Source organism: Xenopus laevis, chromosome 3S (assembly GCF_017654675.1).
Source record: "Xenopus laevis strain J_2021 chromosome 3S, Xenopus_laevis_v10.1, whole genome shotgun sequence".
Classification (NCBI taxonomy): Eukaryota; Metazoa; Chordata; class Amphibia; order Anura; family Pipidae; genus Xenopus; species Xenopus laevis.
The window spans coordinates 66,038,932-66,066,384 of NC_054376.1; the positions used below are offsets into that span (position 1 = coordinate 66,038,932).

General features: G+C 35.4%; 1 protein-coding gene across 3 annotated transcripts in view; it reads left to right on the forward strand.

The window, feature by feature from the left end:
- The window catches only part of LOC108713037 (plexin-A4), a 558,114-nt gene that overhangs the window by 449,461 nt on the left and 81,200 nt on the right, over positions 1–27,453 (forward strand). For 2 of the 3 annotated variants that reach the window (XM_041588448.1, XM_041588449.1), the window contains 5 exons: positions 284–407; positions 3,260–3,413; positions 10,907–11,006; positions 13,744–13,858; positions 16,525–16,620. In XM_041588448.1, coding sequence (XP_041444382.1) covers positions 284–407; positions 3,260–3,413; positions 10,907–11,006; positions 13,744–13,858; positions 16,525–16,620 — 589 coding nt within the window. The remainder of the gene's footprint in view (positions 1–283; positions 408–3,259; positions 3,414–10,906; positions 11,007–13,743; positions 13,859–16,524; positions 16,621–27,453) is intronic. The other variant, XM_018255697.2, reaches the window with a different exon arrangement.

A 27,453-nucleotide genomic window follows, 5' to 3' on the forward strand; every position in this document is an offset into this window, starting at 1 on the left:
TAAACAGTGTGCCCCCTGTCAAAAACAGACCTGTGTCAAGCCCATTCTTAAAAAGGCTATACAGGACCAATCCTGCCCACCTAACTACTGCCCTGTCTTTCTCTCTTACCTTTAACCTCTACACTTCTCAGCTGGTAAACTACAGTTGATATTTCACACAAGCCTAATATTAAGACATATCCCATGCCCTATTACGAAATATTCTTTGTATAGAAGATGCTATTGCTACTAATAAGGCTACAAATGCACACTGGGTAATGTATCTCTGTTCCCTGTATTGCAGGTGTACAAGAAAGGAGAGGTGTGAACGTTCTCATGAACCTAGAAGATTTGCATCTGAAATGAAACAGTGCGTGAGATTAACTGTCCACCCAAACAACATCTCTGTCTCACAATACAATGTGCTGGTAAGAAGATCTTAATAAAGAATACCTGTTCATAAATGTCTATGCTCTTCTGTGAAATAATTATTTTAGCTACTAGAAGGACAGAAATTGAGACCTGAAGTTAAAGATAGTGCATACAGTTCATGGCTGATTTGTATGCATTTGATAATGCAAAATGCCTGTGTTGACATTGGAAACTGCCATTGGTGGGGTGTACTTTAAATTCCTTGCCACAAGGATACTTCATATCAGTGACCTCCTTCCAGTTCTCTGCCCCATTGCTTTAAGGCAGCACCTAGTGCCATCTATACTGAAGTCTACCGCCACCTTTAAGCCAGCTGTAAAACCTGTAAACTCTTGCCAAAGAAAGCAAATATATAGCATTTTCTTTGGTAGTCCATTTATGTTGAGAGCCTGGACATTCAGTAGAGGGGGCACAGAATTCCAGCTTTGTATTCTGTACTACAAGGGATTTTTATTTTCATAACCTCTAGCACCTTTTGTAAAAAGCATTAACATCTGTATTCAAGTTTTAGAAATTATTGATTTGAATTTAGATTATTCCCTGCAAAAAATGGAGGGAGAAAAGAAGGATAGACTTGTTCATGCAAAGGTAATAGCATTGCTTAATTGAAATGGGCCTTTCTGCCGTTTCTGATTGTGTTTTTCAAGTATGTACAATTTTTAAAAGAGTAATTGATTTTTCTTTGTGGAAATGCACTTGATTGCAGTCTTCTTGGGTAATTATTTGCAGCAAAATTATTTTAAAGATTTGCAAGATCCATTTTAAATGGATCTTCTGTTCATAGCAGCAGGGAATAACAATACTATTTCAGCATAATGTGCTCATCCTTGAAATCGTCAATTTCTTTGAATGTTACATCTTTTCTTACTTTAAGCGGCCCAGTTGTATCTGCATAGATGAATCAACAGTTGCAAGTACTATTATTGCTCTAAAAAGTAAGCTTTCCTTTGTCAATAAAAAAAAAATTGAACAATCCTCATTCTGCCTATAAACTATAGCAACATAAATTATTTTTGTCTGTCTTTACTACTCTGTATTTCACAGCAACAGGTGAGCCAAATTTTCATAGGAGAAGTGGTTCAGCATAAGCTGGACTTAGACCAATAACAACCAATCAGAATTTTTTCCTAATTAGTTGTCCTTCATTTGAGCTAATTTCTAGTTGTTAGATCTGGGGTAAGAGTGAATCACCCCTAATATGATGTACACCAAGGACAACTTTCCTTGTGAGGTTCAATTAAATGATCTGCAGTCTGTGACCCTACCAAACAGGCATTGGTTTGATGTCAGAATTAAAGACGTACAGGAGACAGTATTATTAAAAAATAATCCGAAAATAAACATTTAGGGGGTAATTTATTAAAGTCTGAATCCAAAAAATTTTAGTGGATTTTTTTTTCTTTTTATACCCCAAGTATGGAAAAAGTTTTAATCCGAAAATACTCCATCTCAGACCTGCCAAGGTTGTATATACAGGAAGTCAATGGGCAAGGCCCCTATGCTATCGGGAAGTTTCTGTGGTCAGCACTGGAATTAGCATGAAAATTTGATGAATTTAGACTTTTCAGGCAAAAATCCGAAAAAAAATTCGGACTTTTTGGGAAAAAGTCAGATAAAGTTGAGTGATTCTGGAAAAAATTCCAAAAGAATCATACGATTTGGATCTTCGATCGATTTTATTGAGTTTTTACCTTATCCTAATAAATCATTATTTTTTAATAATAAATCCAATCGGGGATTCTAGTTTAGTCTGATTTTTTTAATATAAATATTTGGATTTTGATATAAAGCCCTTAGTCTCTTAAAAAATTTGCTTTGTGCCTGGTGGAGATTCTGATCCTGGTAAGACAGATACAATTTCAGAATCCAGGTAGGGGAAGGGTAGATTACCTTAAAATATCAATGAAGAAATAGAATACGAATTGAATTGTAGCATAGACTTTTAATTGATCTTAAGATTCTTAGGTAGAAAGAGAGAGTAAACAGAAAAGATAGACAGATTGATATATTGCAAATACAGAGCAATACAGTACTACAGGTCTCATTTAAAGAAAAAATCTGTGGAACTAAGCATAGCACAGTGACTAAAGCTGCCACAAAGGCTGAAACTTGTTAAATTCCCATCTGGTAAAAGGATTTAAACATAAATAAAAAAAGAAAAGAAATGTTGCCTGATCCCTGTACTGTAGCTTCAAGTCCAACATTATTGCTTCAGGGTCTGCAGTAAATGTAAAGGTAACAAGGTTGTAAAAGAGCAAATGGCAAGTGCACAGAAAATAATGGAAGATGAAGTGATAGTATTATACAGATACCTGGTGGGAGCTATTGGTGGGTTGTTATATAAATTGCCTCATTGACTTTTGTATCATTTGTATGTTTTGTACTGGAATAACAAACACAATATAACAATGTAACCTGTAATAGGGCTAACACTTAAGACAGCAAGATGTTCTGCCACACTAATAGTTGTTACCTTGGCAACCTGGAACATTCACACCAAACTGCAATGCCTAGTACCTTTTATTTGGAAAAAAAATATATATATATAACTGCGCTGCCTGCAATATTATATTCATGGTAACCGAAGAATGCATTGGTTTTAGAAACCTGTTTTCAATGTTTCCATGGTACTTCATTCTTCTACAGTACCTTGTCATTATAGATCTAGAGAAATCTCACATTTTATCTCATACATCATAAATGAAAATAATCTGGGTTTCTAAATTATATTATACTTACTGCTTAATAATATTTTTTGTGCGAGCAATGTGCTTCTAGTGAACAGCCATATAAATCCCTGCATTGATGTTGAAATACTGTAATATTTGTAAAATATTTCCGGTTACAGTTGGTATTGGAGGCATACAATGTACCAGAGCTGTCCGCTGGTGTCAACTGCACGTTTGAAGAACTCTCAGAAATGGATGGGCTCGTTGTTGGAAACCAAATTAGATGCATTTCACCAGCTGAGAAAGAAGTTCCCAGGATAATCACAGAAAATGGTAAGACAGTTACATAGATTTCATAGTTACTATGTTGAAGAAAAGCCATTTGTCCATCATGTTCGGCTGTTCAAGCACTATTGATTCAGAGGATGGGGGAAAGACAGTAGACAATATATATATATATATATATATATATATATATATATATATATATATATATATATATATATATATATATATATATATATATTGTCCAACGAGATGGCACACCATGATATAAAAGTTTAAAACATATTGTTTATTTCGTAAGCATAAAAACAGCCAAGGTAAGCTTAAATATATATCCATGTGGAGATCTATGCAACGTAATGCTTAATTAATATTGTCCCATTATAGTACTGTATGTCCCATTAAATGATTGTTAGCTTAGCCTTTCATTTATTATGACCTGGTACTATCCTTTACTTACATGGCAGTATTTCTTCTGGATACCCAGGAGCAAAAGTCCATTTAATCATATGTTGATTCCATAGCTGAGATGATACCCAAAGGATGGATGACATTTTATTAAAGCTTTATATCACCTCGTTGATGCTGAGAAATCAATTTTGTTTTATATGCCCTAAGTATTTCTGAAAGCTAACATTTTACAAATGATTCGAAGAACAATCTGTGATTTTATTTTACCTGTTTGTAACGTGCAGGATTTTAGCTCCTTAGAAATACTGTGCAGCTTGTAGGTCTGGCTTTCCCCATACTGAATTATTATTGTCTATATAAAGCCACGCGAAAGAGTCTTTGTTTTTGTTTTTAATACACCTACAACTTTATTTTCTGTCATTTGATTTGGATGGTACTGTCTAGGGGGCATAAAAAAAAGGCATGTCTAAAAGGAAATGGTAAAGATGACATGATATATTAAGGAAAGGAAAAAAAGGTCAGTTTCTGCCTATAATAGTTAAAGGAGTAAATACTGTGTGTTTATGTCATGTTAAGAGAGGAAACGAAAAGCAGAAAAATGGCTTAAAAGTTCCCAGCCCTTGAAGGTCCATTCACATCTTACTGAGGTTAGAAACAATGTTTACAAAATAAATCCTGTATTATCTTCCCTCTGGGTTGTATACCTTAACTTAAATTAAATCAAATATATAGCTGGGAATTACCAACTGCTTCAAGCACGCTGTTCAAATAATGCATGACACTAGAGATTATTTTAGATGTACCAGTCATGAAAATAAATATGCCTAACTGTTACAAGAGGCATAAGTGCTATTTCAAGGAGAAAACTTTAGTGAATGGCAGTTAAATGAAACCAGCAAGAGAGATTTATGGGAGCTCCAGCTGCTGGGGGCCAGGCATGCAATCATCATCATTATTTATGTATATACTCTAGTGCCGACAAGATACGCAGTGCTTTACCTTTAGTTATAACAAACAGGGAATAAATGGTGGATAAGAAACAAGGGTTACAGAGTACAATAGGATTAGAGGGCCCTACAAATAAGAGTTTACAAACTAAAGGTTAGGGTACAATCGAGACATTAGGATTTTAGAAACAATTTTGTGATTTTTTGATACAGCAATGATTGATTAATTAAGGTACACTGAATAAGCTTCTTTAAACAGGTGGGTCTTTAAGGAGCGCTTGAAAGTTTGGAAAGAAGGAGAAAGTCTGACAGCTTGTGGCAGAGAGTTCAAGAGAAAAGCATAAGCCCGAGAGAAGTCTTGTAGACGAGAATGGGCAGAAGTGATGCGAGTGAGGGGAAGTGAGACGAATATCAGAAGCAGAGCGAAGGTTTCGTAAAAGAGTGTATTTGGAGATCAGAGATGAAATATAGGGAGGGTTTCATTATTAAGGGCCTTGAATGTGAGTGTTAGTAATTTGAATTTGATTCTAGAGGAGATTGGGAGCCAGTGAAGGGACATACATATGGGAGCAGCTGATGTTAAGGGGTGAGATAGATGAATGAGTCTAGCAGCCGCATTTAGAACAGATTGGAGTTGTGAAAGGTGACTTGTTGGAATACCTTCTTTTATTGCACTAGTTTCATGAAATAATCAAACTCGGTGACAATTAGTACATGAACATATTCAGGCACTGAACATCAGCATGCTTTGCCAGAATATTGTATACAGTAAGTATGTGGCTGACAGAGCAGTCAAGTAAGTTTGTACCCAGTTACTAGTGCCAATACTATAAAGAAGTGCCTAGATATTGGGTGTTCATTTAGGAACAGTACATTTTCAGTGTACTGTAGTAGCTTAGGCCTTTGCATGAATTAAATGTTTATTTTTTAGTGTTCTAACTGCAACAGCCCAGTAGATTATTGTCTAATGTGGCTCACATGCCTAAATTAAATTAACCATTGCTCATGTTCCTATGTAAATATTAAAGCTTGTCCAGCATGTGATCTTCCCTGTTTAGGAAAGTACACAAATATTAGCATTCCTTTGCAGTCAGAAGGTCTTGTGGAATCCTTGGAATTGTAGGTCACTGCAGATGAAGAGATCTAATGATTTGATGTTCCTATTTTGTTTGCCTTTAACAAAAGAAAATAGTTTCATAAAATGTTGACAAGCTAATTGTTTAATCCATTGTGAAAGGCTGCACATACGGTATTTAGAATCAGCTTTATTGTGATCTCCAGTATTAATATTTGCTTTCCTTAACTAAGTCATAAAATGAAAGATCTTAACAGGTCTGTCAAAACAGTTAGTGACAGATGGGCTGGGGAGCAATAGTAAATTTACTCCATAAACTTCTTCTAGTTATAATTCATCATCATGGTCTGTTGGAAATGATTGATTAATGAGCCTTCTGTATTAGAAAAAAATAATACAGGGACAGGTTAGGTCAGATTTTTGCATTTCATTATGGGCTTATGTATATAATAATCAATTATTTTATTAATTAAAGCTAAACGTCTCCTGCAACTGGGAAATTATTTATGATGCTGAATTCAAATGCAGAGACTTGGTGCTATATAGGCTGATGAGGTGTTTTGAGGTCCAGCATTAAAAATAAAATAACATAATACAGGGCTGTCAAAATGTATCCGGTCCGGGACCCAGCCTTCTATGCCCCCCCACATGAAAGTCTGCCTGCTGTGATTCCTTACCTTGTGTAAGCTTTAAAGGGTATTAGTACTAAGATTAATTGATCCCTGCATTGTTTCCCCCTTAAATTCACCCTGTAAACTCCTGCATTGTTCACACATGTAACACCTATATTATTCACATACCCCTAAAGCCCTGTACTGTTCATCTCAGATTCAGACTTAAATTTCCCACATTATTTACCTTTTCATACAGTACCTCAGACAAATTGCTGTATGTAGCACAGTATGAACTGTTCATCTTAGAGAGGTCTCACAGTCTCCCTCTCTCCTGCTCTATTTGCATGCTCTATGCTCCCAGTGTGTGCCCTACTCTGTCTGCCCTAAGCTCCTTGTGTCTGTCCTCTACTCCTTGTGTCTGCCCTACTCTGTCTGCCCTATACTCCTTGTGTCTGCCCTCTACTCCTTGTGTCTGCCCTACTCTGTCTGCCCTATGCTCCTTGTGTGTGCCCTACTCTGTCTGCCCTATACTCCTTGTGTCTGCCCTACTCTGTCTGCCCTCTACTCCTTGTGTCTGCCCTACTCTGTCTGCCCTATGCTCCCAGTGTGTGCCCTACTCTGTCTGCCCTATACTCCTTGTATCTGCCCTACTCTGTCTGCCCTCTACTCCTTGTGTCTGCCCTACTCTGTCTGCCCTATGCTCCTTGTGTGTGCCCTACTCTGTCTACCCTATACTCCTTGTGTCGGCCCTACTCTGTCTGCCCTCTACTCCTTGTGTCTGCCCTACTCTGTCTGCCCTATGCTCCTTGTGTCTGCCCTACTCTGTCTGCCCTATACTCCTTGTGTGTGCCCTACTCTGTCTGCCCTATACTCCTTGTGTCTGCCCTACTCTGTCTGCCCTATACTCCTTGTGTGTGCCCTACTCTGTCTGCCCTAAGCTCCTTGTGTGTGCCCTACTCTGTCTGCCCTCTACTCCTTGTGTCTGCCCTACTCTGTCTGCCCTATGCTCCTTGTGTCTGCCCTACTCTGTCTGCCCTATGCTCCCAGTGTGTGCCCTACTCTGTCTGCCCTATGCTCCTTGTGTGTGCCATACTCTGCCTGCCCTATGCTCTCTTCAGTTTAGACTGTTCTAAACATCATGGGTAGTAATGGAAGTGACCCCTTGACTGTTGTAAGGAGCTGCGGGAAGGGCTGACTAATAAGCAGTTTCATAAAAAAAAAATTCCCAGTCTTAGGAGGGGCCCTAAAATGACATTAGCATAGGGCACAGTAACTTCTAGTGATGTCAGTGTCACATAAATAGCATTGCAATTCTTTTGGAACCTTTACCTGTTGATTATTTTGTCTACTGATTACAACTTGGCAGATTCAGCAAAGGCCACTTGAAGCATAACTATACTGCCAATTATCTTCCAGACAGGTGCAATTGCATAGTACAGCTATCACAGTTTGCATTGTTTTGCAGATGTAGTTACAAATATAGCATCTATTTATGCAGTGCAGACATAATAATAATTCATTTGGTAGGATTTATAATCTATATTGAACTTGTGGGTTAATACTAAAGGTAAGCAAGGAGTAACATTGTTAGTGTCCTAAAAACCTGACTAGAAACAATAGAAAACATACAAAGCATTAATAGATATTTCCTATTTAGATCAAAAATGGATGTATGACATTAGAACATTGAAAATTACTTTAAAAAATAACGACCCACTATATTTACAAGGTGAATAAAATCAATGCTCTGATCTAATGCATAATCTCCCTTCAAATCAAAAGATGTGATCTTCTGTTCATGCAAAGCCAGCGTCACAGTATGCTCTTGGTCTCAAAATATCTTCAGCATAGGGTTGGCTTCTAACTTGGATCACTGTAGTGTTTTGTTAAGATGTCTTACTAAAGAATACAAAGATGCCTCCCGGGAGGGGATCACAGTGCAGGGTCACTGTCTGATAATGACAGAAATTTGGCTGGGACGTGTTTTCAGCTCCCTATGGTAAAGAAGCTACTGCTCATGTTGCAAAGGATATTGGGGGATACTGTATGTGTTCTGAATAAATTGCAAACAAAGCAAGGGAACTCATGCTGTGTTTGATAAACAAGCAGCCGCCGTAATTATGTTACTTGCCAACTGAACTCCAAATTATCGGTGTTATGTGCCAATCTATTGGCATTAACTTGCTCATGCTGTTAAATATTATATAGGAAAGGGCTGAAACTTGCAAATGTATTGTCAGTCATGGAATAATATACAGTATAATCCTTAAAGTAAATTGATTACAGTTCTGCGTGTAGAACTTTCTACTGAATTTTTTATGTCAGTGAATGAATTTAATAGTAAAGTCAATATTTTAACCCTGAAACTTTGAGTGTATACTGCCTATTTGTCTTCATCCTAATCCTATTATATAGGATAATCTGCGACACAACATATTTTTTCATGTACTTTTCTAAAATGCAATTTTAAGCTCAATGCATGACATCAATTGTATTTAATATAGATATTCAGATTAATATACAGAATGTGTATATATATATATATATATATATATATTTTTTTTTTTTTAACTATACTATATATGTTTATTTCCCTGCAGAAATGTTGCATACAGGGGAATACTTATGGTAACATAGAATATCTCTCTCTCTCTCTCTCTCTCTCTAACACTTATTCCCATGGCTATATTAGTTTTATGGTCTGTACTTATGGTTTCGGTCCTATAGTTCTGAATGTAGGGGTGCAAGCTATAGTCATTTAAAATCCAAAAATGCAGGAGCTGCTATGTTGCCTTTTCAGTTTGAAGCTATTAATCTGGAGTAGTTTTGTCACTTTAGGGGAGATGCTTGGTAATACTGTTTAATGGGAAAATAACCCTTCTTTACAGCACCTATACTCTGCTTTGCATTGTAAGTGCAGCCTTAGAAATTAACCTAAAAAAGCGGATTTATATATCACACGGAAAATCTGGTAAATTCTATAAACTGCTCTTGCCAACTTTCTCTTTCTGTCTGTTAACAATGCTGATTTCTTATACTTTTGTCCTTATCATACTGATTCAATATATACTTTGTGCTTAACTTGTGATAATCACGAAACCATTTCTACTTACTCATTGTGATACTTCAGCTTTATAGAATCATGATTAGAACTAACGCTAGAAGCAAATGGATGTACTTATGGCCTAGCTAACCATCCCTGACTATAGACAATCATGTCACCTGATTATGTGGATTACATATCTGAGAAAGGGTGTTAGCCACCCTAGTGTTAGATGCTATGCTTTTTTATTTGGTAGCTGTCATGCATGCTCAACATTTATATGTGTTGCATGATGTTTTTTATTTATTAATCTGGTTGTCTGGCCCTTGGGATAAATGATTGTGAATGTGTGGGGGGTGTTAATTTCTGGTCCGCCAATTATCCATTTCACCCACATCCAGTAGGTGTCATTGGTTGACATTGTGAAGCCCAGAAGTCTACAATAAAGGCATTTTTATCTTACTAAGATTGTGTGGTGCTGTTCAATTACAATTTTGTCATTGGTTGACATTGCCATAGATATGTGTTTACAGAAAGTGACATGAGATGTCTTTTTTAATTTAATGAAAAAAATGTGTAAAATCTGGTGTAAATGTAATCACATTTTTGTAAAACTGTTCCACTGGAACTAACACCAAGACTGTTTTCTAGCACTAATGTCATATGTATGAATTTCTGTTAAGAATGCACAAAGCCATTTTATGTATGGTGCATGGGAAAAAGGCATTCAAGTCTTGTAAAATTGTATACTGTAAAAAAATATAGAAGAAAATGTATCTTAAAGGAGAAGTAAAGCTACGGAGGCATTTTATTGCCAATAGATTAGCCGCAATATTGCAAGCTAGAATGCTATATTTATTCTGTAGAATGTTTTACCATACCTGAGTAAAAAGCTCTAGAAACTCTGTTTGTTTAGGATAGGAGCTGCAGTATTAACGTGGTGTGACATCACTTCCTGCCTGAGTCTCTCCCTGCTCTGGGCTCAGATTACAGTAGAGAAGGGAGGGGGACGGGGGAAGAGGAGCAAACTGAGCATGCTCTTGCCCAGGGCAATGAGGTTTAAGCTGAAGGCAGGAAGTCTGATACAGAAGCCCATGAGTACACAATAGAAGGAAAGAAATGTGGTGTTTCCTTTGACAGAGGACTCAGAGCAGCAGTACTTTGGGGGTTTACTGGTATATTTAGATGGACCTTTCTAATATGGCTTACTTAGTTTTAACCTTTCCTTCTCCTTTAAGCAGTTTTACTTATTAACCTGGTTTCGGTGGACTATACTTGCATGGCTTTACACTCCAATTATATAATTCACCAGTTTTTACCTTGGGATAGGGCTGTGTAAAAAATACCAAAGAAAATAGATTTTCTGCACTACTTTCTGCCTAGCTTTATAAACTAGACTGAGTTTTTCTTTGGTAGAAAACCTTCACTTCAGCTTTTCTTTCTATATCCAGGTGACCATCACATTGTTCAACTACAGCTTAAGTCCAAAGAAACTGGAATGACCTTTGCCAGTACAAATTTTGTCTTCTACAACTGCAGTGTCCATAACTCGTAAGTATTGTCTTATGAATTGTGTGGCCTTTTAAAAGGTCAGTGCCCCCACTGTCCAAGTTGTATATCTGCAGCTACAAGAGTACACCTGTTAGCTTTTGTAGTGTTTTCACTAAAGCCAGATAAAACGTATGAGATTTAACTAAAATCTAAGGATGCCTTTCTCTTTAAATTCATCAGTACAACACCTCGCAAGTTATAATTTGGGATATTACTACAATAATGTTCATAATTGTCTTGATAGTCAGTTGATAGTAAAGAAAAGCTGTTAAAAGCTTGATAGTAAAGAAAAACTGATAAAATGAATCGACTGGTGTTTTGCTTGCATATTATTAACAGATGCCAGAAAAATGTCATGCTATAATGGGAGATGTATCATTTTATACCTGTAATAGGACATTTCTACAGTGTATAGTCAGAGACAAAATGTTAGACAGATGAAATACAATTTTTTTAAACTTGGAAACACTGTTCTTTTTTAAGTCTTCATCATTTGCTATCGCATGTTTAAAATGTTGAGCGTTTTCTCCTTTTGCTAGAATTATATTGACATATGCTCACTCAAAGAGCATGACCAAGTACAGCTGAGCTATTTCAGATAAATGCTATGAGCCTATTTGCAATACGTTTCAAACGTATGACCAATACACCCCAGGCTGTCAGGCAATCATTAAATCTTGAACTCTAAGAACGTGTATTTCTAAAATGTGCCATACCAACAAGCTTCATAGCTTTCTAGCAGTAACAGTCAAGGGATCCCTTCAAATTCTTTGTTGCTTCTAGATTTAAAAAAGGGATAATGGTAAAGAAACATGCAATATTCTGGGTAGGGAGAAAGCTTATTCATTGTCCTATAATGTCAGAAGGTTGCACTATATTAATTTGAGTATTTTAGAAGGATTAACAACATGCCTTGTCATAGAAATAGTTATTTTGCTCCTAATTGCTTTAAAAATTCTACACCAACCTTGTTCTAATTCCACAGCCCCACAGTGGTTAGTTTCCCTTTGCTGTCAATTCTCAGCCATTGTTTCTGCTAAACATTCTCTTACACTGCAGTTCTTTTGAAGGGCTAATTTCATTACAAACATTTTTGTATTCCTGCTTCTATCTTCTTGAGCAGAAAGGTAGATAAAAATATTAAATATTCATTAGTGTGCATGTTATGACACAATGTGATACAGTATACATTTTTAATTTGATTTATCAGACTGGGTGCTTGTTCTCAATTTGAATAACAAGTATTCCTCTGCTGCAACAAGCTCTGAATCTCTTTTTAAAGCAAGACATTACTCCCTCCTAATACTTTGTGTTGTGCAGTGTTTTCTTTTGTTTCCTTCACTGGTAGAATATTGGTATCTGCATAATTCATAAGATGTTATTGAGAAGTCAATGACATCTAAGTTTTGCAGACTATGACCAAGTCATTTTGGATAAGGACAAAATGTACAATGGCTATGCCTCTTTCATTTAGAACATTAGAGTTTGTTTTAAAATGGATCATATTTAAATAAATATAGCAATTTGATTGTAGACAAATTAATATATAAATATTTAAAAGAAGAAATGTAGGTTTGCTTTATTAAAATACATTCCTTTATAAACTACACAGTTCAGAATGATTAAAAGTAGGAATTACGTATACATTGACAGGTTTAATCCCCTACTCAGTTCCTTTAAACAAATGGGTATGCAAACATGATGACCCCTGTGTAAAACTTAATGATTAGTACAATTTAATGCTTTCTTCTGCACCTGGTTTACATTTACTATGAAATACTCCCAAGTATAGGGCCACTGTAGGACTTTGTTTGGTCTAAAAAAGAAAAAGAAAAACACCCCCTTTGTTAAACGGGGTTTTCTCCCCGAAACGTTGCATCAAGCAATAATTGAGCAAGGACTTGCCCTGCTAGCATTACCTCTGTGTGCCAGTGATTTGCTTTTTCTTCCAGTGTTGGTTTCGAGGTAACCGACAAACAAAAAACAAAAGTAAAACAAAAAGCAAACGTAAACTTTGCAAAAGTTGAAAATGGGCCAATAAAAAATGTGAATTGTGGTATACTATGGGAACTACCTAAATCATAAATAAACAGAAACATCTATTCAGCATTTTATGGGGAATTAAAATAAAATTCACAATGTCCGAATGCCAAAAACTCAAAAAATGACTTCTTTTTTACTAAAAAATTTTTAAAATTTATTATACCCCGAGAATGGAAAAAATCGGAATCTGAAAATCCGGCATCTCAGACCTTCCGAGGTTTTATATAAGTCAGTGGGAGAGGTGCCTATCCTATATGGAAGTTTCTATGGTCTTCTCTGGAATTAACTCGAAAATCCAACTATAACTTTTTGTGCAAAAATCCTAAAAATGTGGTGGTTTTTAGGGAAAAATTTGGGGGGAAAAATAAAAAAATAAGAAAATTCAGATTTTTACATGATTTTTCGTGTTTGTCCCAGATCCGATTAAATCATGGATTCTATTTTGGTCAGACTTTTTTTTAATTAAAATAATCAGAAAAATTCTGATTCTGATAATTAAGGCCCTTAGTGTTGCTTTATATGTAGGAAATGAAAAAAAAACATGTTACAGGCTATAAAAAAAATAAACTTTTTACAGGCTAACAATGGTTAGTGCAAGCATTTTTTAGCATTGCTCCTTTTCTAAATATACCTATATTCATTCTGAAGTGCTTGCTACTGAGAAATAATGGTTTACATGTGCATATTTTTTTAGGTGCTTATCTTGTGTGGAAAGTCCATACCAGTGTCACTGGTGTAAATATCGCCATGTTTGTACCCATGATCCACGAACATGCTCATTTCAAGAAGGAAGGGTCAAGATGCCTCAGGTAAATAATATATAAAGTCTGCCTTGTAACCAATATTATATATTTTTCCCATGAAAATACAACTGTAAATGTCATCAAACCTGAAAATATTTTTTATGCAAATATTTGATCATCTCTCTCTCCCAACTGTGAACTGTGTACTACCAAAAAACCATTGTTTCATGCAATTTGTGAAGATTTACATTATAAATTAACTAACCTAAGTGGTCAATTAGAAACTGTATGCACAGGGGATAATACATACTAGCTTCTTATCAAAAATAAATGTAAGCGGAGATGGAATTCTGCTAATGCTTACCAATAAAAGAAAGGTAATCAGTTGAATTTTGTGGGAGTGTTTAAAATGTGGATTCATTAATTTTTTTGCAGAATAATTATACCTTTAAACTTTGCATTTTGGCCGTAACTGAAAAAAAAGGCCATAGGTCAAAAAGTGAAAGATTTATCTGCCTATTTTTCCCAAATGAGGCGCAAACGAAATTTTTCTGTTTTTCACAGATACATCCAACCAATCATTGAGATACATGCTCTGGTGGTTGATATGCAGTTTAGAGACTGAATTCCATATTTTGAACCAGCTGAAACAAAAACTTTATTTCTGAGAACTAGTTTAAAAAATGCTCAAAAATGAAGGTACACACATTGGTATGTCTAGTAATGGCAAACTGAAGTTATATGCAGCAATTTCTATACTTGTTTCATGTGCAATACTGAGGCCCAAATAATTCTGACAGCACATACTAAATTAAAGGTTCACTGACAGTATCAATTAGAATGGCATCGCTGTTGTATACAGCATGATTTCTAAAAGTTTCTAGAAACAAACATTTTTCCTTTGTTGATGCATTATAAGTGTGTATAAATCAAATGCCTGATCAGAATGTGCAAAACCCTCTTAATTTTGATGGCCGTCATGCCTCATAGAAAAGGGGACCCTCACAAGCAGGGAATTACAATACCTGCTGCTTCTCAATGATGAGCCCAGGCTGGCCACTTGATTTTGTAATATAAGGCTAAAATGTATCTATCTTTTCACTGAGCTACAAAATGTTAATCTCGAGACTTCTATGAAGAATAAAAAGGAACTGGAAAATATAAAGAATACAAACCAATTAAAAGCCTTGTCAACACCTCCTGCACCAGGCCGCTATCATCCAACAATGAGCCGGCTACTCTGCTCTAACCTTTCAACATCAGCTTAACTACAAAATATCTGTTAATTGGCTCAGGCCCTATCACATTCAACAAAGAAAAAAATAGCACAGCAGCTAGTGGCTTTGATATGTTCAAATTAACTGTAAAGTAAACAAATAGCCAGATCCTTGATTGAATATATATATACTTCATTTACCATTCACAGTGCAAACATTTTAGGTACAAACATCTTCTCAATTACTTCAATATCATTCACTAAGGACCACTAAGGTTTATATGTAGACAAAAGTTGAAACTTATATATACGATTACCATTTAAGTATCTAAATAACCTACAAGATTAAGTGTTTAAGTGAAGGTATTAGCCACAGTACTTTGGTTATGTTTGTAAGGCAGCTACTTTGCACTTCTGTTATAGTGCAAACATCCTCTATAGTGATGGAGCAGAGAATGTAACAATAATATGGCATTTTTTTCACTCGCTTTCTGCCAATCCAGTTACTAGACGTTTTTGTTAGCAGTAAAATCGAATTTTCATGGTACCATATGTGTGTTTTTGGCTATAATAATACACTGCCAATATTGCAAAGACCTAAATGGCTATTGTCTGTCTGATAATGGCATAGTTATGCTTTTAGTTGCCTGCAATGATTCTCCAAGGAAAGTGTTATTGCTGTCATAAACTCTGCAGCACACAAATAGTAAAACTTTTTTTAAAACTGTTTGTTTTCAAATGTTCTTTGATTCTTTTGTTTTGGCTTTTCGTTTTTGTTATCATGGCAATTTATTTTACCTTCATAGGGAGTCCACAGAGAATTAAAGGTCCTTGCTGTAAGTTCAGCATCATGGCTACATTGTCATATAAACTGCTACATTCCATTCTTCCTAAAAGCCAGTTATCAGCCGTTGTTATTTCTAAAAATTTATGGAATTGATGTTTCTTTAACTGAAAAAAGTTTATTACATTTATGTAGAGCATATTAAAAACACCATATCATATGATATCAACAAAGAAGTAAGGGCTAATTCATAAAATGTGACACAGAGTACAAAATGCAGTGTCATTCAGATGAGCCAGCCAGGGAAAGGTCGAGGTGCCTTGAAGCCCTGTGCTGCCTTGGGCTCAACAGCACTGTGCTCTGAACTATGCACCAGATTTTTCATCTTATACAAGGTGCAGAATTAAGTGAAGCTTGTAAATTGCATGGACCATTATGAACAAAAAAAACTAATAATAGATTTGACAAATATGACTTACAACCATACTACAGATAATGTGACTTTTTTATTTGTCAAATAGTGTAACATAAGCACACAAAATGGAACCTACAATGATGCAAGCATACACTGTTCTTGTGGGGAGAATCATTCTATGTCTAAACACATTCCCCGTATGTTTCCATTTTGGTTGTTGAGCCCCTAGCTCAGTAGAATACTTTCAACAATTGTTCTTTCTTCAGCAGTTTGGTACCAATCAAACATATGACAACACATTTTTATGCGTATTATAGGACAAATTTCAGCAGCAGTTTGAAGTTTTACCCCATAAGGCCTTTCATGATGTCCAGAAGACTGGCTTGTGGAGAAAAAAGGGATGGGAGAGTCATGTGAGTTAACAAGTATATTGTGATGTCTCTCCAACAGTTGTGTTAGGGTTGTTCCAGGACATGTGGAAGGATATGGCAGTTGTCTATCCTGCCCATGTCTCTCAGCTTCAGAAGCGTTAAATATATATATTTGATTTAAAGGTGCTGGTCAGTTACTTCTTCCCAATGTTCATAAGTTAAGTCCCTTAGATAGGCTGTCTCTTTAAGGTACTGTATGTGCGGTAAATCAATGCTTGTGGGCCTGCCAGAGACCATTGATGGTGGATTTTATGCAAATTTTCAAAAGGATAATTGCTCTCATAAATGAAGGCATTGGTTTATTTTAAGACAAAACAGTGGCTGTATGAAATTTGACACTATCCAACTGTAATATAATGATGTTCGGTGGAAGAAATTTTAATATTAACAAATTTGAAATTTAATTCATTTTGCAACGTTTAGACTTCAGTTAATAACTCCTTTAAAGCACCAACCAATTTTTGGACTGGATTCATAGGAAGAGTTAAGGCAGGAATGGTTACAATGAATAACATACTGATAAGGAAGATACCATGCAGATGATTTTCTTATGCTGATTAAAAAAAACAATTATTTCAGTCAGATTTCAATAATTTATTCTCCTTTTTGTGTATTTTTCTATCTTTATCTACATTTGCATCTGAATGCACAAAGGCCTTAATAAATTGTCATTATTGCACCACTGCCAGTAATTTAAAATAAGAAGGGTTTCCGTCTACTAAATTAACCGACATTCACTTAAACCTGATGCAACCATACATCACCCTGTGCTTATCCACTTATTCTCCTGTAATCATTTTGTATTGTTTAGTTGTGTCTTAATGATCTAATTCACATTTTAAAAAAATTACTAAGGCAATTAAGAACACAAGTCAAGGGTGAAAAGTGCAATTTCAGATACAATTTGCCAAAATTCCAGTTTAATTGCAGAAGGATAGAATTGCATCTGAATTGGATACAGTTGCACTGAACATTGTCAGGATGGCACAATTTCCAGTACACTGCATCAAAATGGCATCTGTGTGTGATTCTTTAGGCACAACTCTGCTGCACCCCACAGTGGAAAGCCTGACATTAGGTTTAGCTTTAGGTGAGTGCAAATGTAAGGAAGTGCAAAGAGTGTCTTTGAAAGCAAGTACCTTTAATGAATTCTGTCAATGTGCACAATGACATCATCCATTTTACAGTTGTTTATGAGCCCCTTTAACCCTGAGAAGATGACCTAACAATTTGGAAGGTATTGAAACCCTAAGGAATTTCAGTGATCTACGGGCAGTGAGATAATTGTCAAAGTAGCAGCTTAAAAATTCCCAATATCTTTTATAGTGGCTAAAATTGAATCTTAACAGTGTCGGACTGGCCCATTGGGATACCAGGAAAACTCCCAGTGGGCCCAGGTGTCTGTAGGCCCTTGTACTGGTAAACATTTGGCCTATTTCATGGCCATTCCCCATTTATTTGAGAACAAAGTGGCTAAATAGATGCAATAATAGATTATAGTATTTAAAGAATAGAGACTAGGAGAATAGAGGTTCAGAGAGTAGAAGAAGAATAACAGTACTGAGAGTAGGCCCCTGGCCTAAGGTTTTTGGGTGGGCCCCTATTGTCCCAGTCCGACACTGAATCTTAATGCCTTCAGATTCCAGTGGACACACCTTTACCAAAATTTCCTTCATAAATGTTTCCCCCACACACTTTTTGTGAGAATTTGCACTTGCTGAATTATAAGTGGGCAGAAGCTTTTCATAAAGTAACCATGCAACACCAAATGTGTCATTGTAAAGTGTTTCATCCTGCTACATATCTCTGTATTCACCACAATGACCCTTTTGAAATGAAATCATAAGTGAATCAACAGGTACAGGGATATATCAGCTGGAGCAACTGGGTTAAACCAGATTTAATAAATACAGGTGACTATTAGACAGTTTCCCTTGAGAAAACATGTTGCAATGCTGGTGACAAAATAACCCAATGGTAACCTGCTGCGTTGTTTCCAGTCCTGTGTCAGAAAAGATTGGTCCCAGCTATCACTGTCTAAATTTTTTATTCTGGCTCATCATTGTATTGATATCCACCAGGGAACTGTGTGACAAACGCATGCCAATATTGGAGCATTTAATTCTCCTTTTTCTCTTTATTATCTGCACACTGATCCTGGCACCTGCCTTTCATTAAAAGGGGAGACAAGAGATATGTAGTGTTGTCATGGAAACCCAGAGGTTTCCTGCTGTGTTTATGGAAACGAAAATGGATGGATAATAGTGTCTGGAAAAGCTGCTACAACTTACCTAAACATAAAGTTATATGTCACAAAAATGACACGGCAATGAAATAATACAAAAGCATGTCACTAGATTGTCTGTGAAAATTATCTTAAAGCTATTATCCTATAACTTTTCTCAATTTGAGATTTGCAAGCTAAATGTTTCCCCTTCTGATCTGGTAAAAGATTTGTTTTCCAGTTAATTGGTCTCTGTTTAAAAACTTCTTTTGAATTGTGGGCATAGTGTGCAAAATGCAAAAGGTACCTCTTTCTTAACTACAGTATATCCCAACCCTCTTATATTCCCATGGTCAAGAGTCCTTATAATTACAAACAGTTATGCCCATATAGCAATGTCCTCAAATACAATGGGGGAATTATTAAACAATTTATGATTCCTAATCTTCATAGTCTTGGTCTCTGTATGTTTAAATATGTTTTATTTAATTTATCTGTTAAAGGTTCCTACTTGGCTCTTCAGCAAAACCCCTTGGTAGTGATTGGGGCATATAGTATATTTTAATCACATTCACCTTAGAATCCAGGGTTTATAAAATTGGTGCTTGTATAAAATTCCTGCACTGTGCTTTGAACCCTGACCTTCGTGGTTGAGTGTTTGGGGCAGGGTCATCTATCTTATTTTGATATTTTGGTTACCCATCCTAGCCTAGCCATATTCCCTATATTATTTGGTAAAGTGTTCAAATGTCCCCTGGTAAGGTAAAAAACTGAGTATTGAGTGCAACCTTGCATATGATGGGTAAGAGAATAATAGGAGCCTCGGGGCATGTCTTATTTTCATGGGCTTATTGAAGAAGGTCTTAAGACCATGACCCCTATGGTAATAGTTGATTTAAATCTCCCTATTTATCTACATTCACAGATGAAGAAAAGTTAAATGGTAGTATATGAAGCTATAATCAGATTGCATATTATACCATTGCATATTATACACCTTTTTGACTTCCCTTGTAGGCATTGTGCTGTTTTCTGTCCTGTTTTCATTTGCATTAAACAAGAAAAAAACTGTGGTTTGCTTTGTTCTGACTTTGCTAGTTTCCTACTAACTGTTATAGGGTTTGTGATTAGTGATGGGCAAGTTTGACCTGTATATATATATATATATATATATACAGTATATATATATATATATAATATATATATATATATATATATATATATATATATATTATATATATATATATATATATATATATTCCTTTGTATGATGTGATTATAGTGTGCAATCCAATAATAATCCAATAGTACTTTTTTTATATGTACCCCAAATATGTAACGCTGCAGCCTTTTCAGGCTGTAATATGCATTACCATTTTTAAGAGTTTTCTTTACCCTTGTTCGCCTAAAAATCTGTTCTTTTCAAACTGTTTGCACTGTTTTGAAACATTTTAATAGCTATAGGGATAAAAGGCTATTGGCAGAATACCATCCATTACACAGTCCTGTTGAGAATGATTGAGGGAAGTAAGCGGCTGATTAAAAGCTGCCTCTCATGTAAGGTATGACTGCAGACAAGCAGCCACGATTAATTTTTTTGCTACCTGCTGAGTCAGATATCATTCCTGCTGCTTTTTCCATTGGGCTAAAGGGGGGTCCTGTGTTGTTAGAGAACGTGGAAAGGGGTATCAAACGCTTTATCCATGTTAATCAAAAAAGAACATTTTATTCCCTCTTGGTCACAGTATCCATCAACTGATGATCCTAACAAATGGTACATTATAAACCATTAAATGGATAATTCATATTAAAAGGACGAGGAATCAAAGACAGACTGAGAACAAAGTTCCACACCCATGGATAGTAAGAGCCTGTCACAAAGTATAATAGGGAACATTAAAAGCCAGTCAAGAGAATACACAGCAAAGGGATTTAATGAAGATGTGATCAAATGTATATATATATATGTTTCTTAGACTGTGTTGTGAATCATTGACTTAACATTTCTGGATAAGGGGGAAAGTAAAAGTTTCACAGATTTGCAAGACTGAAAGAGCACATGTCAATGAGTGTCTCATTTTAGTCTTGTATGAATCACCTTTCTGCCACTGCTTCGTTGTTTCTTGGCAATTTGCTATTAGTGGGGCATTGCCCAGTAATTAAAATTGCTGCCATTCTAATATTTAAAATGCAGGTAGGAAAGCTTTGAGAAAATGGGAAAATGACTACTATGGTTGCCATTAGATGTTCAGGATTTAATTTAAACAATGGGAGCCAAACCTTTTACAGCCATATTGTGACTGGAGGTTTTTAGATAAAAGTAAAGTTTATCACCTTCTTATCCTACAGTGGCAAGAACAGATTGTTTCTGATGCATAATGATGGGCAATTTGTTCGCGAGACACATTAAAAGTCAATGGGCATCCAAATAATTTTGATGCTCGTCAATTTTGACGTGAGCGACGATTTTTATATGTGCGACTATATGGTCCAAATGCATTAAAATCAATGGGTGTCTGAATAATTTTGATGCGTGGCAATTTTAATGTGCACAACAATTTTGATGCAGTGGTTTTTCACCGGCAAATTGTTGCCGCAGTTTTGCAAATTAATTCACTTGCAGCAATAAGTGGAAAATCGCTGCTAATTCATGTCTGTGAATCTATTCACCAATCACTACTGATGCAGTGTCTAACAAATCATTTAGAATGAGCATTGAGCTCATTCACAGCATCAGCCACAACGACCACTTTGGACCATCAAAACACACACATTCCTGGGACTCATCTGCACAGTCTTGCCGATATACAACCCACTTTCACACCATCAAGGAATCATAAGCTTGCTACTGTAAGTTATACCTAGAAAAATCACATTTAGCTGTCAATCTAACCTAATTTATCATAATTAAAACCCTCATACATGTATTCTCACCAAAGTGCAAGATTTAGTCTCCTTCAGATTAAAGGAAGCATAAGACAATGGCAGAGAAATATATACAGGTATTTACCTTACACTCATTCAATTACTGTGTCTATGTCTATCCAGAAGCTCACACTTCCGATAAATCCTAGAGATTTTCTACAGCAGAAGACGATATTGATAGCTGCACTGTTGCTAAGCTAGGAGATCTAAGTGTAATCTATCAATATAATATCACTGTAAAAGTTCAGCAAGTGAAATCAAATATATGGTTTGTTGTGCATTTGCTGACCAGTTGTATGTCACACTGACTTGATTGCTTGCAACTGCTATGTAAAAGGGAAGGAAAATGAATATGTACAGTAATTTATGAGCCTTGGAATCCTGCCTGAATACATTAACTTGAATTTTATGATGTTTCTGGTAAAATTCCTTACACCTCAGATTTATGCTTTATAGGCTTATATTAAGAGGGGCAAAATGTAAATGCAAGCAGGATGTTATCGCTTGTACCCATTTATATAGTGTCTGGGAAAATATTTGCTCTGGGGTTCCTTTCAGGCATGTGACCTATGAATTCTTTGACCACAATTGCTAAATTGAAGAAACAGTACACAACTTTTACATAAAGTGTTATACTGTCCAGATTCGGAGAAAGGTTCAAAAGATACACAAATGCTTAAAAAAATATTCCAGTAAACAGTAAATATACCGATCCAAGAGAAGACATGCAAACAACCCCAATGGCCATGTGAGCCACCATTGGAAGAAATCAGTTCCAACCTGACTGCAAAATAGCAAAAACTGGAGTACAGCTATAGCATCTATTATACAGAATACTGGGGTTTTCTGGATACTGTCTTTTGCCATAATTTGGATCAAAGGAGAGCTAAAGGAGAACTAAAGCTTAACTAAGAAGTAAGTTTGAGATGTTGCATATAATGATTTGGGCTTTTATACCAGCCAAAGGCAACCAAAGGCCTTTATCAGGGAAGACCTGTGCCTCTGAAAGACCTGTGCCTCTTCTGTTGATTCACTGCACATGCTCTGTGCTGCTGTCACTTACTGAGCTTAGGGACCAATGCACAATATTCTGTATAAAAAAAAAAGTATTTATTTAGTTGATTTAAAACTATGTCAAAACATGGTCATGTTACACCTTGCTAATTTATAATATCCTTATCATTTACGATAGGGGGTATATTATGCCCTATATATTTCACAGACGATCCATTGTGCTAGATGGCTATCTGGATGAACATTATACATATACATGCACATGCTCAGTTTGCTCCACTGTTGAGACACTAAGGTCAGGAGTTGTTGCAAATCATCAACCAAAAAAATGTTTTGCCTGCCATATAAGCTGATGTTACAGTGCTCATTTCCGAATAATTATTTACTAATCAGCCATAGCCTTATGTTAAATATATATTTAGTATCTTGTGTGTCAGTCCCTAAGCTCAGTAAGTGACAGCAGCACGGAGCATGTGCAGTGAATCAGCAGAAAAGAAGATGAGGAGCTACTAGGGCATCTGTGGAAGCACAGATCTTCCCTATTAAAAGGTGTTGGTTGCCTTAGGCTGGAATAAAAGCCCAAAACATAATGGACACCTTTTCTGCTCGAGATCTTTAGTTAAGCTTTGCTTCTCCTTTAAGGTATGTTGATCCAAATTACAGGAAACCCCATAGCCCCATGTTCCAAATATTCTGAATACTATATCCCATACATGTCTAAGGTACAAAACCTCCACTCTCTATCTTTGATATATGTAGAAAAAAAATAATTTTTGTGGAAAACTCCAGATTATCATGGTTTAGAAGATTAACAATAATCTTTTTAGTATGATCATAAGGATTGTAGAAACAAGCATCAGAAACACATGCATTTGAAAGAAATTGTTTTATAGCAATTATGTTTTGTGTTTCTTATTGCTTGTATTGGATTGTAAGGTTTTGTCTAGCTTCTTCTATAACTATTATACAAAGATTAACAAAAAAATAGGTGTCCCTCATATGCTGGTTCTTTTGCCAGTTATGGGTAGAAGTGCTTCCTGTTTTACATGTTTTTATTCCAAGCACAGCTGCAAATACATTGTAGGGCCCAAGGAGCCCATATCTTATGTAAAGGATAAGATTATTTTCTAAATGTGGAATTGTAATATTGATAATATTTAATACAAAGTTAGTTGTATCTCATAAGGACTTTAACCTTAACAGCACCAATAATTTTGGTAATGAAACACTATTTAGAAGCCTACTTGGCTAAAATTAGTGTACATTAGTACAGCACTTTAAATTAAGTCTCAGAAACATCGGGGCACACATTTCTATAAGAGTTTGTATAGTATGAAACATAGTTCAACGCAGGGCCGGTTCAGAGAGACAAGTCAGGTCAATGATTGATTTATTTAAAGAAATTGCCATTTTTTTCCCATGAGACCGAGATAATACTACCGACTGACTTGAAAGATTTCTTCAGATTTTGTAGGGGGCTTGGTTCTTGGGACAGAGCATTTCTATTCCAAGTACAAGAGTTAGAGCATACCCAGTTGCTTATTAGTGATTCCACAAAAAAACAAATATCTTTGTAGTCTGAGAATTGTTTAATTTCAACTGTTGGAAAGAAGTAACCTTTTTTTGCTTAAGCTGAAAGCTGGCTTTAAAGATCCATCAATAAGGCAGAGCAAAGTCCTGGAAGAGAAAAGGCTTTTACTCAAGGAATATTGAGCTCTAATTATGACTGAGAGCTTGGCCATCACCTGACTTCCTGCTAGCTTGCTATTTCTTTCTTTTAAATTGCTCTCAGAGGATACAAGATCAGGTTGGTTCAATATCAGAGACATCTGTTAGAACATATAAACAGAAAGCCACATTTCAAGTAAATTAAATAATGTTTAGAACAAGCCAGGACAAAACCTACACTTACGAGCAGTGAAGTTGAGAATTACATTTAAATTGAAAAGGTATGGGACAGAGGATGAGAACATAGAACTAATGTACAAATGTATTGGTTAGCGCAGCCTGAGCAGTAAAAGCCTCCAGACAGATCAAATAAATAAATAATACATGCATTTGTTTCACTTGTAAGTGTCTTGTTTAATTATCTGTTCAGTGTTCTTCCATGTGTGCATTGGTTTGACATTGGTTCTTTATGTGTTAGCAAGCCAACTCAATATTATTGGCATCCTACCAAAATTCAAGCTACAATAAATAAATAATATTCTCCTGGAACTAGTACTTTTGCATTACACTTAAGTAATGCTTGTTGGAGATGATTCCCAAGGTTACATCCAAAAATTGCTTTACAGGCTTTGTTGAGATCAATACAGTGTATTCAATGTTTTTCTATTTCGGTCAACAGAATTTACAATGATGTTCACACTGACTTTTGCAATTTAACTTTATCTAGGTACAGTACTTGGTGACTGATGTGTATAGCAAACAGACTTATAGGGGGTTATTTATCAAAATCCGAATTTTTCTGATTTTTTAAGTAAAAAAGTCCAACCAAACTAGAATCCATAATTTTCCCTTATTTATCATTAAAAATATTGGACTTTTTTCAGATTGTCGCACAAAAAACCCCCCAAATTTTTCGGACACCTCGAAAAGTCAGACTTTTTTGTGAAATTCGAAGAAAAGGCCGAAATGTTTAGATTATTATACAAAACCCTGCTCAAACAATAATATCTTCATATTGCAAATATGACCTCTGCCATTGACTTCTACAGGACCATAACAGGTTAAAGAAGTAGTATTTTCAGATTTGGACCTTTTGCAGTCTCCGGGTATAATACATCTTGAAAAATTCAAGGTTTTTTTTTCCACTAAAAAATTGGATTTTATAGTAAAAAAACCTAATTTTTTCAAGTTTTTAGCATTTGGACTTTAATAAATAACCCCCATAGTGTATATAAAATATTAGAGTTTGTACAAACCAAGGAAAACATACAAAATTATAACCTCTGATATTTGCAAAAATGTTTTCTACAAGGTACAAAGTTTACTTATTTTCTTATACAGTATACTGTATAGATTTAACCTTTCCTGCTGTTTTTACACTTCCCAATACATGATCCATATGGCTAGTATAACTCCACCAACCAATAAACTGTGACCTTGGAGCTCTGAAATTATACAAAATGCTGGGTTGAAATTCTATCTTGAATATTAATTTTTAATATAATAGCAAAATATTATTGATATACCCACATTCTCCAACTGGCCAACAGCTTTGAGAATAGAACATAATTTTTTTTAACAAATATACATTTTATTGCTGTGCAATACACCTGTGCATTTCTTTGTGAATACCTTGGACTGTTCTGTGCTCCACTACGTTATTTTGAAACTGTTATGAATGATTACAATCCCTGTATTGGGGATGATACACATAGGGGGTTATTTATCAAAGTCCGAATTGATATCAATATTTTCTGCTACAAACTCCGATCAATTCTGCTCGGGTATTTTACACTTATTTATTATTAGATTTGTGCGAAAATTTGTTTTGCGGGGAAAAATCAGATTTTAACGATTTCTTTTGGATTTTTCCATCTGATTTTCACGATTTTCTTTTCATTTTCACCCAACTTTGGGGTATTGCATGGAACCCAGCGCACATCAAGAAATCATTGGGACTTCTCCCATTGACTTATATGCAACCTCAACAGGTCTGACAAGGCGGATTTTTAAATTCGGACTTTTCCATCTTCGGGGTTTAATAAGTTCCAAAAAATTAGTGATTTTTTAAAAGTCCGATTTCTTAAAAAAGTTGAAAAAATGTTTTCGTGATTTTTGCATTCAGAGTTTGGTAAATAACCCCCATAGTCTAAAGCAGGGTATGTGCTGAATACCTTTATTATTTTATATATATATATATATATATATATATATATATATATATATATATATATATATATATATATATATATATATATATATATATATATATATATATATATCCTTGAGAAAGGTCCCATTGTGGACCGAAACGTTGGATATGCACCTGTGAATAAAATTCAACACTTTTTTTCACAAAAACATTGGAGTGCGGGTCCATTTACTATTTTGTACTAGAAACTTTGACCAACGCACCCACATCGAAAGAAATCCGGTAAGAGTGCGCTCACTAAATTGACATATAGTATGAGCTAGAAATACTTGTCAAAATAACCAAGCAAAAGAATTTCAGACTTAAAGGGGATGTTCACCTTCCAAACACTTTATTTCTGTTGAGTTTTTTTCAGATTGTTTACCAGAAATAGACATTTTTCAATTACTTTCCATCTTTTATTTTTTCAAAGTTTTTCCAAAATTGAAGTTTAAAATTTAATGTTCATGACTGTAGTGTTTCAGACTGGCAGCTCAGTGATCCAGACGAAGAATCTGAACTGAACAATTTAATACATTTACAGTATGTGCTAAAGTAGTTGACACATTTCTCAGCAGTATCTGTGGAATATTAGAAACTATTGTATCAATTCTAACAGCTGCCTTTAATGAAGCTCAGGGACCCTCCCCCCAAGCTGTTTTAGAAGGTGGAAAATGAAACTTTAGACTTCAATTTTAGAAAAATGATCACAAATAGAAAATAGAAAGTAAATGTAAAAAGTCATTATTTCTGGTGAACAATCTGAAAACAACTGAACTGAAAAAGTGATTGA